At 63.9% G+C, this 16,447-nt stretch overlaps 1 protein-coding gene across 3 annotated transcripts in view; it reads left to right on the top strand.

Moving 5' to 3' along the window:
- Window positions 1-642: 642 nt before the first annotated feature.
- ADAMTS7 (ADAM metallopeptidase with thrombospondin type 1 motif 7) overlaps window positions 643-16,447 on the top strand; it is a 42,945-nt gene continuing 27,140 nt past the window's right edge. For all 3 annotated transcript variants that reach the window (XM_047735693.1, XM_047735694.1, XM_047735692.1), the window contains exons 1-7: window positions 643-993; window positions 7,713-8,068; window positions 9,564-9,729; window positions 10,687-10,886; window positions 14,803-14,886; window positions 15,180-15,304; window positions 15,987-16,136. In XM_047735693.1, coding sequence (XP_047591649.1) covers window positions 858-993; window positions 7,713-8,068; window positions 9,564-9,729; window positions 10,687-10,886; window positions 14,803-14,886; window positions 15,180-15,304; window positions 15,987-16,136 — 1,217 coding nt within the window. In that variant the 5' untranslated portion in view covers window positions 643-857. The remainder of the gene's footprint in view (window positions 994-7,712; window positions 8,069-9,563; window positions 9,730-10,686; window positions 10,887-14,802; window positions 14,887-15,179; window positions 15,305-15,986; window positions 16,137-16,447) is intronic.

The following is a 16,447-nucleotide window of genomic DNA, read 5'->3' as shown; positions in this document are numbered from 1 at the left end:
CGGGAGGCTACCCCCGCCCAGCCCGGGGAACTCCAGGAGGTCCCTGTGTAGGGGACAGGGTGAGTGAAGGCTGGAGTGTCCTAGGACCAGGCTCCCGCGAGCACAGGAGGAAGGGCTGCGGCCACTGAGGACAGATGGCGGGGCCCGCGCCCACGGGACCCCGCTTTGGCCAGAGCTAACCCAACGGCCGCGCAGGAGAATGGACACTGTGGCTGCGGGACTGGCCTCACGTGGGAGCCGCCGCCCACCGGCCAGGCCACTCTCCTGAGCCGGCTTTGGAGTAGGGTCCACTAGGGAGTCCCCCGGGGGACCTCCGGACCCCTTTTCCCAGGGGGTCCAGCCTGTTCTGGGAAGAGCGACATTCCGGAAATTCCGGCTCGTAGTGGGGCTTGGAGGATCGCGGCCCGGAGGCCCGGCTCGGCTCTGCCGCCAGAGGGCGCCTGCGGCCGGGAGGGCGGTCACGGCCGTCGGGGGGCGCCGCGCGCGCCCAGCCGGGACCCGCCCCCAAACCGCGGCCGGCGGGGCCCGCCGGGCGGGGGGGCGGGGCCGGGCCGGGGGGGGCGGGGCGGCGGGAGGGGCGGGGCGGCCCGGCCGCGCGGCCCCCTCCCGCCCTCCCTCGCTCCTCTCTTCTCCTCTCTCTCTTTCTTTCTTTCTCGCCGTCGGGCTCTCGGTCCCTGGAGGCTCCTGCGCCGCCGAGGGGGCGGGCCCTGCAGTCTTTGTTGCCGCAGGCCGGGTCCTGACGCGGGAGCTGCGCGCGGGCCGGGCATGTCCTGAGCCAGACCCGGACCGGGCAGCGAGCGGACGGGACGGACGAGAGCGCGCGCGCGGGGTACCCCCCGGCGCCGCCCGCCCCGGCCATGCCCGGCCGCCCGAGCGCCCGCAGCGCCCGCAGCGCCCGCAGCGCCCGCAGCCCCTACAGCCCCGCGCCGCGGCTGCGCCCCCTGATCCTGCTGCTCTGCGCCCTGGCGCCCGGCGACCCCGGACCCGCACCAGGTGGGTGGCCGCCTTTCCCCGCCGGCCGGCCCCGCGCGCCCCCCGCGCACCCCGGGGGCTCTAGACCGGGCGGGGCCGGGGGACAAAGCCGCGCACCCGGCGGCCCCCTGCCCGTGCCTGGAGGCAGCCCCTCCGTCCTCGGGCGTACTTTTAGCCCAGTGCGCGGGGCCCCTCCGGGGATGGTCCGCGGGGCTGCACGGAGCGCGGTCTGCGCGCGGAGGGCTCCGTGTCGAGCCTCGTCGGCGCCCGGTCCGAGAGCAGCCCGCCGGGACGCCGCGGGCCGGGGCGCGGGGTCACAGCTCCGGGCTGCAGCGGGCGGTCCGCGGCGCGGGGGCCTGGCTCGCGCGCCCCCAGCACTTCCTGCCTCCCCTCCCCGGAGTGTGCAGACGCCCGAGCGCAGCGGAGGGGAGCTTCTCTCCCGGCCCTGGGCTCGGCTCTCCCTGCCCCGCCCGGCCGGCCTCCGACGAGCCTCTGGCCGGCGTCCAGGCCTTCCTCGGCCGCGGAACTCCAGGCGCGTCCGAGGCAGCCGGCCTGGGATTTTAGGAGCCAAGGGTCTAGGAGACCCCGGACCCCGCGCCCAGGGAGCCCCTGGTCTGATGGGGGTTGGTCGGATAGCTTTGAGAGCCATGCTGGCCAAGCGGTCGGGAAGGCTTTGTAGGGGAGGAGAGGCCAGAGCCAGGAGGGACGGGAGATGGATGAGCTCGGGGTGGGCTGGAGGGAGTGGGGACGTCCCTGCCACGGGGCGTGGGCCGCATTAGGTCTGCGTGCTGGGGATGGGGGACTCTTGCCTCTCCAGCACAGAGACTGAAGGGAAAAGCGTCTGGGGCCGGAGTCTAAGGAGGCATTTAAACCAGATCTTAGAGGTTTTGGGGAGCCCTTGAGGCGAGTAGCTCATGGGTGTGGGGGTTTTAGGGAGGTTTCCTCTAGCAGCAGGGTATGGGGGTGGAGAGGAAGCAAATATTTAATGCACTCTTATTTCTCACCCTCTCTACAACAGGCCTGCAAGGCAGGTGATAGAAAGTTCTTTCAGGATCCAGGGGAGAGGCTCGGAGAGCGTGCCCTGCCAGGTTGGGCTCCTTAGCTACTGTGTGAATCCTGTTTTCCACCTGCCCAGAGCCGGGTCGTGAGGACCGACTAGGTGCTAGGGATGAGGCAGCAGGAAATGGTTGCTCCAGGGAACAGTCCCTGAGCCCTTACTGGGGTCCAGGCCCCCTGGCAGTGGTGGGAGGAGTGGGGGGGGGGGGTCAGGACCCTCTCCACTTCCACTGCAGGCCAGCCAGTGTATGAGCTTGGCAGAGCTCCTGCCGCTCCAGGACCGTAGTTAAGTGGGGAGAACGGTGTTTTCCCCAGCAGGGTTCTTGGGAGGATCCAGATGCTGTTATCAGTTCTTAGCCCAGGGTAGAGTGACCGCCACTGAGACCCACCTAGACCAGGGAGACCCTGCGGAGTCCTGTGGTTCTGGCCTGCTGTTTGAGCTTACCTGACAGAGCCGGTACCTTCTCTTGTCTGATCGGCCCCCCGCACTCCTGGGGGAATGTCTGTTCCGCTAACTCCTAGGTATACAGCATGGGGACCCCCAGCTGCCCCCACTCAGGATGCCTGAGCTGTGTGTCATTTTCTTTGGAGCTGACCCAGGAGTCCTAGACCAGGGGCCCTACCCTCTCAGCACTATCTTCTTTGAGACCAAAAGGGCCTATCTTGGACTCACTTTTAGGAAGTGTATCCTGACTTTTTCTTCTGTGACAAATCAAGGAGCTTGTGGCGGTTGATGGGACTGGGGCCGGTAATGTCCCCATCCTCATTGCTGAACGGCACGCATGAGCCCAGTGTGCATGCTGGGCACGCGCAGGCCGGCTGGGGGACGCGCGCGCGCACCCTGGTTATTTTTTCCTTTGACATGAGCATGGGGTCAGGTCGTTTGAAGGGCTGGACTGTGACTCAGGTTTTTGATAGAGAGGGGAGGGTAAACACGTTGGCATTCTCTGGTAGAAGCTGCAAAGTGACAGTTCTGTCACCGAGGGATGATACTCCAAGTACTTAACGCCCGCTGTGGCAGGGGCTCCGTCCGTTGGGCACAGGGCTCCTACCCAGCAGGCTCGCTGCCCAGTGCCCGCAGCCGTGCTCTCGCTCAGCCCTGCGCACTCACGGAGCCTGGAGCCACAGGTAGGCCCTGCCAGCCCTGGGGGGCTCAGAGTGTCAGCCAGTCTCTGCTGGGGGTCGGCTGTAGACAGTGGACAGGCTGTCTGCTTCGTAACTCGCCTGCCCCCCTTTATAAACCATTTTAATGGCAAAACAACATAAGTTACAAAAAAGATGAGAGCAGAGCAAAACCAGAAAATAAAAGTTATTGTGGAGTGATAACTTCCTGTAAGTCTTTCTTTTTCTTTTTTTGATTAAAAAGCTCTTTCTTAAGCCATTAAGCAAAGAGAGAAAACAGGCTTTTAGGAAATCGCGGAGAACCCTTTAGAAGCTCGCGTGCTAATTCTGGGTTATAGCTTCGCTCCCGATGGCTTAGTGCCGTCTCTGGTTCCCAGCACCTGCGTGGGAGCTCGTTCCACTCACAGCCCAGGGGAGCAGGTGCGGTGGTGGTGGCCCCCATCCGACAGGTGGAGAAGCAGGTGGGGCGGTTGAGTTACTCAACGGGGGGCTCACCGCTGCAGTGGCCGAGCTGAGATTCAGACCCGCTGTCTGGAGGGTGCGCGAGCCTCATGCCTTTGACCTGCCTTTTGGTCACCTTTCTGAACCGAATAGGCTGCTTCTTTATAAGTCACCTTGAATTTCTGTCTTGCGCGGTTTGCCCAAGGTGGAGAGCAGGGATTCCCGTCAGGGCCGGGCAAGGTTCCCTCCCCAGGGACACTTGCTTGGAGTTCTTGGGGTCACTTCTCCGCCGCCGTTCAGAATCCCCCCTGTCATTCGCGCCCATGACCCCCTGATGCCCCCAACACGCTGCTCTTGCCAGGAGTGAGCCACACGGCAGCCATTCCTCGGGGACCTGAGCGCTTCGGGCCGGCCCCCACGCCCCCTTACCTTTGGCTGGCTTTAGCGGCCTGGGCGGGGGTGGCCCATGCCCGGGGCGCCGCTGGGAATGATACTGAAAATAGAGTTTTGGGACACAGCCGCTGTGTCATCCCGCTACCTTTGTCCTTCTGCTCACGGCCCTGGGTTCTCTGGGCAGGCGGGCTGGTGGAGACTCAGCCCGATGACGGAGTGACGTCCCCGGGCCACACAGCTGTGGAGTGGCCGAGCCGGAGGAACCTTCCTGTGTTCCAAGCCCACGTGCCCGGCAGTGCCGTATCTTGTCAGCCCACTGTCTCATTTTACAAGACAATTATGGGGGGGCCCAAGCTGGCCGCCTCTCTTGCCCGCACCTGTGGCATTTCCCGGGCCCGCTCCGGGACGCTCCAGGTTCAGAGGACCTCATGCCACCCTGTCCAATGAGGCTTCTCCTCACTTCTGTCCGTCGGGGCTGTGTCCCCTCCCCTCGCTGGGCCACTCAGCGCTGGGCCTTACACCTCTTTCTCGATGTTGAGGGGAGGTACAGGGTCTCCCACGTTTTTCCCGGACTTTGGCTCACCTAACCGTCCCTCGCAGTTAGTAGCCAGGGGTGACGCAGCAAAGGCCACGCACCAGGGCGGCCTGACGTGGGAACAAACCCGGCGGGCGGCCTGTCTCTTGTACCCCCGTTTCTGTGAGAAGTGCTGTGCTTTAGTCCTTGAAAGACCGCGCAGCCAGGAGGCCAAAGGGCAGCCTGCATTTGAGGGGAACACACTAGGGGGTAGTGGGGTTGGCCGGGGGTGCAGGTCCTCTCCAGCGGGGCTCCCTGCTCCACGCCAGCCACTTCTGCGAGGTGGGAATGGAGGCCTGACGTGGATGGCTAAGACTTCTCAAAGCTGAAAGTGGAGATTTTTGGACAAGATCATGTCCTTTTTAAGCATAGGCAACGGATTAAATATTTTTCAATATTGGTGCAAGCCAAAATGAGGAAACAGGATCAACTCAGGGACAAGACGGAGCCCGCGGGCAGCCCTGGACCCCGAGTGCCCCGGCGAGGGTGTCGGAGTGCGGAGTCTCATCCAACAAGCCGGCCCACTGGCTTCCAGAGCTCAGCCTTGGGGACTGTCACGTCACAGGCCCTGCATGGCCAAGGGACATACAGACTCTGGGGCCCCAGAGTCCTGGGTCTATGGAATCCATCTCTGGGCCCCCATGGCCTTTAGAGCTTGGCAGGTACTGCTGATGTCCGGCCAAGGTCACTCCCCGCCGAGGATTTCCGGACTTCCCTGATGATCATAGTCCCCTGAGGCTCTTGGTAAAAAAACGCAGCTTCCCAGTCCCATTTCCTGGAGACATTGATTCAGCGGGTCTGGGACAGGGCCTGGGAACTTGGTTTAATTTGGTTTTCACAAATTCTTACCCAAGAAGTCTGGGAAACCCTTGCGTTCGTGTCCTCCAGAGACTCGGAGAGGGAAGCTTTGCCCGGAGCCTCACAGAGTGACCCCACCCGTCCGCCTCGGACTGAACTTGCTCTTGGATAGCACCCCATGGGCTGCCCCCCAGGCGGCTGTGGATGCTGGGGCGCGGCCTCGGCAGGGGCACAGCACTGGCCTGTGCAGGGCCGTCTGCAGGAGCCCGGCGAGGTGGTTTCTGCAGCCTGGCCCGGATGGAGCTTTGGCTGGGCTTGGCTGCCCCCGTGGCCCCAGCAGGCGGCTACAGAGAGGTCCCTGGCGGGACTTTGCCGGGCGCCCAGGCATTCCTACGGCCTGAGGGGTCATTGTCCTGGGCGGCCAGGATTCCGGAGAGCTGGGCATACACCCAGTTGGGCAGGGCAGGACCTCGGGCTGAGAGAAACATTGGACGGGCCAGTTTCCTAACTGTTCCTCAGAGCCTAGGGACACGAGCTTCAGCGCCAGGACCCCTGACCCCCACAGCGGCACTGCTCTGATGTGTCTGTGTGTCTACACGAGATTCCTTTTGAAGACCAGGTCTGGTAGCTACACAAGTTTGCAAAATTGCTCTAGGGCACGTCCTTTATGTTAGCGACTGGGAGACAGGCTCAGCGAGGCACGGACTGCTGTGAGCACACAGCCGTGTTCCTGCAGAGACTGAAGCCATGTGGGGGACCTGGAGTGGGGTCTCGGCTCTGTCCCTCTCGCTCTGTGGCTCTGGGCCAGTGTGGACATCCCCAAAGCCCCTGTGCTTTCTCCAGAAGCAGCCTGCAGCCTTCACCGCGGGGGTCCTCGCCTGGAATCCGCAGCCCCAGGGACACGGGCAAGATGTAAAGGACCATGAACTCTGATGGGAAGATAGAACGTCTCTAAGTTTTTTACCTCTAAGCGTTTTCTTCAGTTATGCGTGGTCGCACCCAACTACGGTAGCATTAGCAGCCCCTGTGACTTTGTTTCCAACCCAGAAAACGTGTTTTTCTGTCTCAAATACGGTTGTAGCTCATCACTACTGCACGGTTACCATAGCTGTTGAATTTGCCCTTAGGTCCTGCTTTGTGCGTTCGTGAAGCAGCGCCGACGTCGGTAGCCCACTCCCAAAATTGTGCTGATGGCTGTATTTCAGTATAATCTGCTTCCTTGGCACTCACTTGCATTGTATCCTATGCATTCGAGAATGTTATTCTGACAAGGGGTCCATGGCAAAAAAGGTTAAGAGAAGGTGTGACAGGGAACTCCATGAGGACGGTGACGGGGATTCCGCCAACTGCAGGGGCCTGAGTGCAGGTCTACAAATTTTTTCCCAGTCCTGGAACCTTCTCTCCAAATGAACTCTTGTGTGTAAAAGAAATACAGCAGAGCCGCTCTGCGGGTGTGTGTGTGGGGGGCATGCATCTGGGTGGTCCTCCTCTGTCTCCCCATGCCAGGGGGCCTGGAGGCACATGCAGAACCCTCTGGCCCTGAGAGCCATTTATAAACCCCCCAGGCTATACAGTCAACGTAGTAATCCTGATCGCGGCAGGTGCAGTCAGCCCGCCAGGCCCCCGAGGGTTGGGGGGGTCAGTTCATTGATTCCCACAAGAGCCCCCAGAGTACAAGCGGTGATTACCCCCATTGCACACAGTCACTCAGCGTTTACTGAGCAACTACTTCTTTTTAACAACCCCAAGCAATAAGACACTGGCTGGTAAAGTTCCAGCAAAGACTAAGGATTCTCGCCCTCCTGGGGTTTACCCCAGGAGAAAATTGACAAACAGAAACATAGTTGAAATGTGAAGCCACATGGTGTGTCGGAGGTGCTCTGGGGAAAAATACAGCCGGGAAGGGGCACAGGGAGCCATGCTGTGAAGATAAAGTGCTCAGGGGAGGGCTCAGTGAGCCCCGGGAGCAGGACGTGACCGGGTGAAAGTTCTGGCCCGCGGAGCCCCACCGGCAGGGCAGCAGGTGTGAGGCCGGTGGGCCGAGTCGCAGGCGCTCGAGCAGGTGCAGGGAGGTGGGATGGAGCAACAGCCTTGCCCGGGGCCGCCTCGGCCGCTGCCAGAGCTTTGCCTTTTCCTGACATGCGGCCAGGTCAGGGTGGGGACCACGGCAGGGTGGGGGGCTCGATCCATCGGTTTGGCCGCCTGTGGAGGGGCGGGGGCCCGTGGGGGGTTAGCGGGTAACCCGGGCAGAGAATTGGGCTGGGGAGGCAAGGTTCCGCCCGCGGCGGTGGCACCCTGGCCTCTGCCTCCTCCGCGGCCCCTTCACGCCGGGTCTCCGCCGGCTTTCTCCCCGCAGGACATGGCGCAGACGGCCGCGCGGCGCTGGACATCGTACACCCCGTGCGCGTGGACGCAGGGGGCTCCTTCCTGTCCTACGAGCTGTGGCCGCGCGCGCTGCGCAAGCGGGACGTGTCCACGCACCGCGCCGCGCCCGCCTTCTACGAGCTGCAGTACCGGGGGCGCGAGCTGCGCTTCAACCTGACCACGAACCCGCACCTGCTGGCGCCCAGCTTCGTGAGCGAGACTCGGCGGCGCGGCGGCCTGGGGCGCACGCACATCCGCGCCCGCGCGCCCGCCTGCCACCTGCTGGGCGAGGTGCAGGACCCCGAGCTGGAGGGCGGCCTGGCGGCCATCAGCGCCTGCGACGGGCTGGTGAGTGCGCACCCCCCACCCCCAGGTCAGGCCTGGACCTTGGCGGGTGTTGTCCCCCAGCTTGGCGGTCCTCCCTCCTCCAGCCTGACTGCGAGCCGGAAGCACCCGCTGGCCTCCTTAACACGGCCTGCTGCGGTGGGTCGGGGTGGGTCTCCCAAGCCCACGTTTCCGACCCTTCCCCAGTGTGGAAGCTGCAGGGGCAGAGAGCCCCCTTTGAGAATCACTCACTGTGTAGACCCAGGAACTCTTCAAACTTCAAACAGCGCAGCCCTCCTTCCCCGGGAGCCTCTGTTATTACTCTTTTCCCCCTCAGATCCCTTTAGGGTGTTCTCCCGGTCAGACAGCCCCCGGCTCCCTTTCCTCTGGGGAGACGGGGCCCCAGCCAGCCCCTCCCCGTGGAGCTGGCTAGGGCTGGGGGCCGCTGTTACCTCACGCTGCCACTCTGGGCAGCACAGGGACCCCTTCTGCTCCTGGCTGGGTGACCGGGCCAGCCCTCTGAGGGAGGTGGGGGGGTGTGGGGGGGGACGTGTGTGCACTGTCAGCCGTCCACCATTCCCTCAGCTCCGAGGGCTCAGGGAAGCCATGGGCTGGAGGACAGGGCCTAATGATGGACAGCCTGCAGCACAGCTGCAGGTCTCGGGGACCTCGGGGAGCCTGGGCCGGTCTTCCTTCATCTCGTTAATCTCGTAGAAGCTGCCCCCGCTGAGCCTGTGGTGCTGTTTCTGCTGGCGGGCGAGGAGACTGGCTTGGAGGGCACTGCCCACAGCTGCCCGGTTACGCACTCAAACCCAGTCTCCGGGGTGCGCTTTCTGGCCCTCGGGGCTCTCGGCCCTGCCCAGCCTGAGGGGGGCAGATTTGGGGCCAAGGAGGGAGCTGTAGAGGTGAGAAAATCCTTCTCCCTGCTGGAGGCCTGGGCTTCCTCTGGAGGTGGTGGGCTGCCCGGACACCTCCCAACACCCCCCTCCCCGGCCTCTCTGAATGCTGGCAGATGGGCACCCGGAGACACCCCCGCCTGCCTCCCTGCTCTGGCAGGCCCTGGGACCGGGGGCCAGGATGTCCTGGTGACAGTGGGCATCCCCGCGGCTGGGGCGTGGGCAGAGCTGCCGTGTGAGTGATTCACTGCCTCGGGGAGACGGGGATGCAGGCAGCCGGGCGAGGACACAATGGCTGGCAGCCGACAAGAGTGGTCTGGGGGCCTGGCCGCTGACTCAAGAGGGCCCTCTGGGCCTGTGTGGAAGATGCTGTCTTAGATGCACCATGGCCCCGTTTCCTGCCCCTGACGGGTGAGGGGGGAGCGTCCTCCTGAGACTTGCGGCTTCCGAGCTCCACCTTGGGCTGAGGGTTCAAGGCCCAGAGGGAGGAAAGCGTGTGCATTTGGGGTCAGTCAGGAGTGTTGGGAGCAGTGTGGCCTCAGCTGACAGGACGGGCCTCGGGGACGGGTGGGCAGAGTGCCCAGTGCCAGCCCTCTCCTGTGACCCTGGCCCTTCTTTCCCAGAAAGGTGTGTTCCAGCTCTCCAACGAGGACTACTTCATCGAGCCCCTCGACGGCGTCCCGCCCCAGCCCGGCCACGCCCAGCCCCACGTGGTCTACAAGCGCCAGGCACCGGAGAGGGAAACCGCGCCGGGCAACCCCGCAGCTGCAGGCACCTGTGGGGTACAAGGTATGCGCCTCTGCTGCCGGCTCTGGGGAAGGCCACGGGCCTGGAGGCCTGGAGCGCTTTTCTGGAAGGCTCCCTTGTCCACACGTCCATGCTCAGCTCCCCTGAACCAAAAGGATGCAGACAGGCCAGCGGACATCACCGTAGCCTCCGCCTTCTGAAAGGCCCACAGGCCTGGGGCCTCTGCTGCCAGGCCTGCCCTTGCCCTGGGCTCCTCCCTCCGGTGCCTCCCCTCCTCACTCACTGAAGCGCTGTTGGTTCCTCCCTGAGCCCAGCCCAGCAGCGCAGCCATCAGCCTCCCTCCTGTCCCCACTCCGCCCAGCCCACCATAGCCAACCTCGGTTCCTGGGTAGCTCCTTCTCTGCCCAGCGGCCACATCACTGGCCAGTCCAGGTACGGAGCCACCCAGCAAGCGCTGCTGGGCTGTGGGGACTGCTCGGCTGGCATGCTGGCCCCGGAGGCTGCCTCAGCTCAGGGCCTCTGCTCAGCGGAACGGGTACCCAGACTCACAGTCTTCCCAGCTTCACAGATGTGCGTCCTCCTCTCTGGGGCAGACTGGGACAGGCGAGCAGGTCTCTAGTGGGGATGGCCTCCCGGGTGGGTGTTGGGCCCGGGGGACCCTGCGCTGGGATCCACCCGGCCCCACAGACAGGGAGTGCCTGGGGACCGGGAGGGGGGGAGATGGGGACCCATATCTATCCTACCATTGTGCCCCGAGGGCACCTTCTGAGGGTCTGCGGCTGATTCCTCTTTACTCCTCTGGGGAGCTCGGGGTCAGGGTTGGGAAGTGACCGGCGCAGGGTCACACGGCACAGGCCCGTGCAGAGCCACAGTGGGAGTCCAGGCCGCTAGCTCTGGGCCCAGTGCCGTTCCTGCGGCCCTGGGGCGAGCTGTGGAGCAGAGGCCTTTGTGATGCACACCCTGGGCCAGCCGCTGACCCCCAGCCCCTGGGGCCCACAGCATCGGTGGAGCTGGAGGCGCGGCGGGAGCGCTGGGAGCAGCGGCAGCAGGGGCGGCGGCGGACGGGGCCGAGGCGGCTCCATCAGCGCTCAGTCAGCAGAGAGAAGTGGGTGGAGACCTTGGTGGTGGCCGACGCCAAAATGGTGGAGTACCACGGGCAGCCGCAAGTCGAGAGCTACGTGCTGACCATCATGAATATGGTGAGCCTGCGCGGTGCGTGGTGCGCGGTGTTGGAGGTGCAGGACAGCTGGCAGGCTGGACCCCGGGTCTGGGCAGGAGGAGCGGCGTTCAGGCTCTGGAGTCCAGGCGGGCTGGGCTAGGTGTGGGGTGTCACCAGGAGAGAGCGGGGCCCACTCTGGGCTTTTGCGAGGGGCTGCTGCGCAGAGCAGGGGAGTGGAGACCGGCGGTGGTTACAGCCGCTGTCCATGACTACCTGGGGAGCCCGTAGTCGTGTTGGTTCATTCACGCTGGTCTAAGCAGACCTTCCCCCTTTGTGCCACGATCCCTGGGCTCTGGGGACATGGAAGCACCTAGCCAGGGCGGCCCCTGCCTGTGATACCAGCATTCATGAGCGTTTGAAGGGTCTGTCCACTGTTAGAGTCCGCCAGCTGCTGACCTCAGGCGACACCTGGCCTGCCTGAGCCTCAATTTGCTCATCTGTGGCCTGGGCATGATGATGGGAGCTGGGGCTGTCCCTGCTGATCTGGGCTCCACAAGCCGGTTGGGAAAAGTAGGCCGTGAGAGGGTGAGTGACCTGCTCAGGTCACACTGCACATGAGGCAGGGCAGACCTGGATGGGAGCGGAGGTGTCCTGTCCCCGCCCCGCCCGGTGCCCGGTGGCTGGAGCCGGTGATTCCTGGAACTGCAGGGTGCTAGCCTCCCCCTCCCTGTGGCCTCCCTGTGACAGGAAAGATCGGTGCCCCAGCCCTAGCAGGCCACCCAGGGGGCAGACGCCACGTGGCCCCCTCTCCCGGGTGAGCACAGTGTGCGATCCACGTGCCGGGGCCATAGTCGGCTGCGTCCTCTGCACCAGCCCCTTACCTTCAGCAGCCCGGAGACATCCAGTGTCTGGCCGCCACCTTCTAGAGGTGAGGCGGGGGTTCCAGGACAGGAGGGGCCTCTGGCCGTGGTCTCTGCGCCCCCACGGCTCCAGCCTCACCAGCAAGCTCAGCTCTGGGCCAGTTCCAGCCTGACGTGGCGGTCCTCAGGCTCCCTGCTCCTCATGCGGTGAGAGCCGCTGCCTTCCGCCTGGCCCAGGAGACCTCAGAGCCTAGCCAAGCCTCCTTGCGGCCTCGTCTGCCCAGCACGGGGATGCCCTACAGGCCAGGGGGCGGGGACTGAACCCCAGGGGGAGGATAAGCAAGGCCACGTTCTAAGGCCACAGGGTCTTCATCCCGTCTTGGGGCTCAGCCCAACAGAGGCCCAGGAGCTGGGCTGGAGCCCCTGGCTGTTCATTTCCCCTCATCCTTCCTGGGTGTTCCCCATAGGCCAGGTGCTGGGCCCTCCAGGCTCCCCCGTGGCGTCCCCTGGGGGATGGGTCAGCCATTTGGCCTGGGACCTGGCCCCTTCCTGCCTCCCTGTCCAGGGGCACAGGACTCGTGCCTTCACTTTAGGAACCCCGTCCTGGAGGAGGGGTTGGGGCTCTCATTCACGTACTTTGGACCATATCAGGCTTTCCTGAGCCGGCAAGCCCGGCATGGGTCAGGATAGAGTGGGGCTGCCTAGGAGCCTCACAGTGCTGCGTACCTGGGACATGGGGGGGTGAGGACAGCCTCTGAGAAGGGACGCGGCCTCGTGAGTACCTGCTCGTCCAGTGTCCCATGGTCACTGCCTTGCCTCAGGCTCACTCCCACTTTACGGGGGAGGGAACAAAGGTTCAGAGAGGTCTAGGGACGTGTTCACTGTCACATAGCTGATTACTGGCCGAGCCAGGGCTGGAGCTCAGATCTGTCTGCCTCCAAAGCCCCACTCTGTCCTCTGCCCAGGGACAGGCAGCTGTGAGGCTGTGGTGGCCAGAGCCTGCTAGAAGGATGGGGGAACAAAGTGGTCGAGATGGGGAGAGCTCACCCTTTTTGTCCCTCTGGAGGACACGCTCATTCACTGAATGCAGGATCCCACGCTTGGGAAACTGCTTCATTGTAATGTTTCTCAAAGAATGTTCCAGGGAGGACTTACTCCAAGAGATGATAATGGGTATTTTGTGAAAAAAGGTGGCACAGCTGGAGAAGTTTGGCAATAGAGGTTAACAAAAAGGAACACAGACTCGTTTGCTGCAGACCTTCTCAGAGCCTTCAGAGCTAAAGTGCACTGAGAATCTCTAAAACCAGACAAATGGGATTTCCCAAAGCTAAGAAGTAAGAGCAGGGGCTCTGGGTCAAACCTGGTTGTGATCCCAGATTTTTTTTTAAGATTTTATTTATTTATTTGACAAAAAGAGATCACAAGCAGGCAGAGAGGCAGGGGTGGGGGGAAGCAGGCTTCCTGCTGAGCAGAGAGCCCGGTGCAGGGCTCTATCCCAGGACTCGATCCCAGGACTCTGGGACCATGACCCGAGCCGAAGGTAGAGGCTTTAACCCACTGAGCCACCCAGGCGCCCCAACATTCAGCAGATATTTCTTGAGTGCTCATCGTGGGTCAGGCCCTGGATGGGTCGCTGGGATGTCAGAGGGGGCCCACGCAGACATGGCCTGCGTGGGGCTCGGGTCTGGCCAGGGAGCGTGATGTTAGTGAAACCGTCATCCTGAGGAACATGCAGGTCAGCAGAGGGGCTGCTAGGAAGGACGAGTTCACGAGGCTTTGGGAGCGTTAGGTGGAAGGAAGGCTCCTGGCAGATGTGCTGGAGGGTGAGAGCTGGAGAGGAGATGAGAGGACGGGTGTTCCAGGTGAGGGCACAGCATGTGTAAATGCCCTGTGGTCGGGACGCTCACAGGATTCTGAGAATGAGCCAGATTGGTCGGAACCAGGCAGTGGGGACAAGAGAGGTGGTGAGCGAGTGGGTCAGGACTGGGACTTGGTCCTTGCCCAGTGGACGGGAAGCCCCACTTACTGCTTTAAGCAAAGGCACGAGGTGGTTGGGCTTGAGTTTTGGCGGCAGCGGGCTGCGAGGCTGTAGGTGGGCGGGGTGCGTGGGGACACTGCTGAGAGGCCTCCACAGCCAGCCAGGCAGGAGGTGCTGGCCCCTTGGCCTGGGCAGTGGCCTTGAGGGTGGATGCAGGGCAGCTGGAGGGGGCAGAAGGGGTTGCCTTGGCGGGGGGTGGTACACAGGGCTCCCAGGCTTGCAGCCCGCGTGCCGAGGTGCACATGTGGTGCTGCTTGTCCAACCCGTCCCTAACCTTGGGCTCTCAAAGTGCAACTTGTCCCCATTATCAGGGCCTACAGCACCCTTCTGAAGCGTGTGTTTTGTCCATTCCTGTCTGAATGTTATGTCTCTGGATGGACTTACTAGAAGCCCCCCATAACCACCTGTCCTGCCATCTCCGCCACCAGGAACCTGACGCCCGCCCGGTCCTGGCCCAGCCCCTTCCTCGTGCTGAGGGAGCCTCACAGAGAAGCTAGCTTTCCCTGGCCCTTTCCCTGCCCCTCGATGCACCTGCTGTCTTTGGGGTGGCCTTCTCTCCCAGGACTGAGTGGGGAGCTCCGTGTAGCCACAGGGCCTCAGACACATGTGCACGCCTGCCCCACGGGATGGCAGGCCAGTGGGGAGACTCCGGGGGCTGTGCCCGCCCCATCCCTTCTGTCAGCTCTGCCCAGTTCTCCTGTCTCATGGGAGGGCTCAGTCCTGGGATGCTGGTCTGATGTCCCCCGGGGCAGGAGGAGGCGACCTAGCTGTCCCAGCCCAAGAGATCAGGCAAGCCAGGACCCTGGGATGGGCTGAGAAGCCCATATTTGAGCTGTGAGGCAGGGAAGCCAATCCCATGCCAGTGCTCAGGGCCGGCCTGGGCCTGGGAGGGGGTTACACGTGGACTCTGCTGGTGCTCGGTTGGGGACATGCGGGGACACGGTGTGCTGCGTGTGCGGCCTGTGTGTGGGTGGGGCTGTGCACAGCTTGGGGTGGGTCGGTGGTGGCTGTCTACACCTTCCATCCAGGGTGCCAGCCCAACCCCATCTCTCGGGCAGGTGGCCGGCTTGTTCCGCGACCCCAGCATCGGGAACCCCATCCACATCACCCTCGTGCGCCTGGTCCTGCTGGAGGATGAGGAGGTGAGAGGTCGCGGGCCCTGGGCTGCCCAGTCCCCTGAGCCGCCCTGTGCGGAAGGGCACCGGGAGCCAGCTCAGCCCGGGCGGGGGCCCCCTTCACCCCCCAGTCCCTGGCCGGCCCTCTCCCCGGTCCCCGGGATGTGCCTGCGGGAGGGGTGGTCACACTGGAGCTGGGACAGTCCACAGGCCAGGCTGTTGTGCCCCGTCCTGCCCTCTGTCCTGCGTCCCCACGGGGGAGCATGGGGCCTGGCCCTCTGGGCTCGGGGAGGCACCAGTTGCCGCTCTCTGTGCCCCAGGAAGACCTGAAGGTCACACACCACGCAGACAACACCCTGAGGAGCTTCTGCCGGTGGCAAAAGAGCATCAACATGAGGGGGGACGCGCACCCGTTGCACCACGACACGGCCGTCCTGCTGACCAGGTGCCGGGGGCGGGGGCTGCTCCGGAGCCTCGGAGGGCGGCTGGAGACGGATTCCGTCACTGTTCGGCGAGATCTTTCTATACTGAGAGGATGTGGGACACCCTACACCGGCGCCCCTTCCCTGGGGCTCGCGTCTACGCCCCTGCCCCTTCCCCGGTGCTCCCAGCGCAAGCCCACGACCAGGGCACGGACCCTGGTTCTGTCCACAGACCCGTTCACACGTCCCCAGCCAGTCATCACGTGCACGTGTGCTTTACACACTTTGATCACACACGGTTCCTGTGTCCACCCCTGAAGTCTATGGACAGGGCGGTTCTGTTGGAAGGAGCCCCCTGCCCCTGTTGGACAGCCAAGGCTGCCCTGGCTGCCAGCCCCCCCGCCCCGACCTTGGACAAATGCAAAGGGGTCGGAGGTGGTTGTCCAGGGTCTCCCTCTGCTGGGTCCCAGCAGTGCCTTGGCACCCCCCCGGGGATAGGAACCAAAATCCTGCTGGGCTGCTCCCCAGGTGCCAACAGGTGTCCCGTGTGCCTGAGGGCCCTGCCCCGGGCATGGCTGCGGTGCTAGTGGGCTGTCTGGGCGGGAGGGGACAGCCGCCCTCCTTGCTCACTCACTCACTCTAGGCTCAGGTGGGCCTGGTGCAGGGCCAGGTCAGCCTGAGGGCGGCTTCTCTCTGCACCCGCAGGAAGGACCTGTGTGCAGCCATGAACCAGCCCTGTGAGACGCTGGGCCTGTCCCACGTGGCGGGCATGTGCCAGCCGCACCGCAGCTGTAATATCAACGAGGACACAGGGCTGCCGCTGGCCTTCACCGTGGCCCACGAGCTCGGACACAGGTACTCGGCCTGCTCAGCCCACCCAGCTTCCCCTCCCTGCCCCTGGGGCACCGGGTCCCAGCTAGGGGGGCCTGCCCTGGCCTGGCCATGCACCGTCTCTGCCCCATCCCCACAGCCAGGCTGCTTCCCTGTCCGGTGGGGAGAGGCCCGTCCAGGTACCCCGGGGGCCAACTCGGAGAGTCCTGTGTGAGGTGGGGTTGACGTGGCCGGGACGTTAGCCCGGGTCTGGGGTGGTCCCTCCGCGGTGCTCTCCGTGCTCACATTCTGACTTGGTCCCACTACATGTGTATTCCTGGTTGCCCTGTGACCCC

Source organism: Lutra lutra, chromosome 7, assembly GCF_902655055.1.
Source record: "Lutra lutra chromosome 7, mLutLut1.2, whole genome shotgun sequence".
In the NCBI taxonomy this organism is placed as follows: domain Eukaryota; kingdom Metazoa; phylum Chordata; class Mammalia; order Carnivora; family Mustelidae; genus Lutra; species Lutra lutra.
The sequence above is the reverse complement of the archived record's forward strand: the minus strand, read 5'-3'. Positions and strand labels throughout refer to the sequence as shown.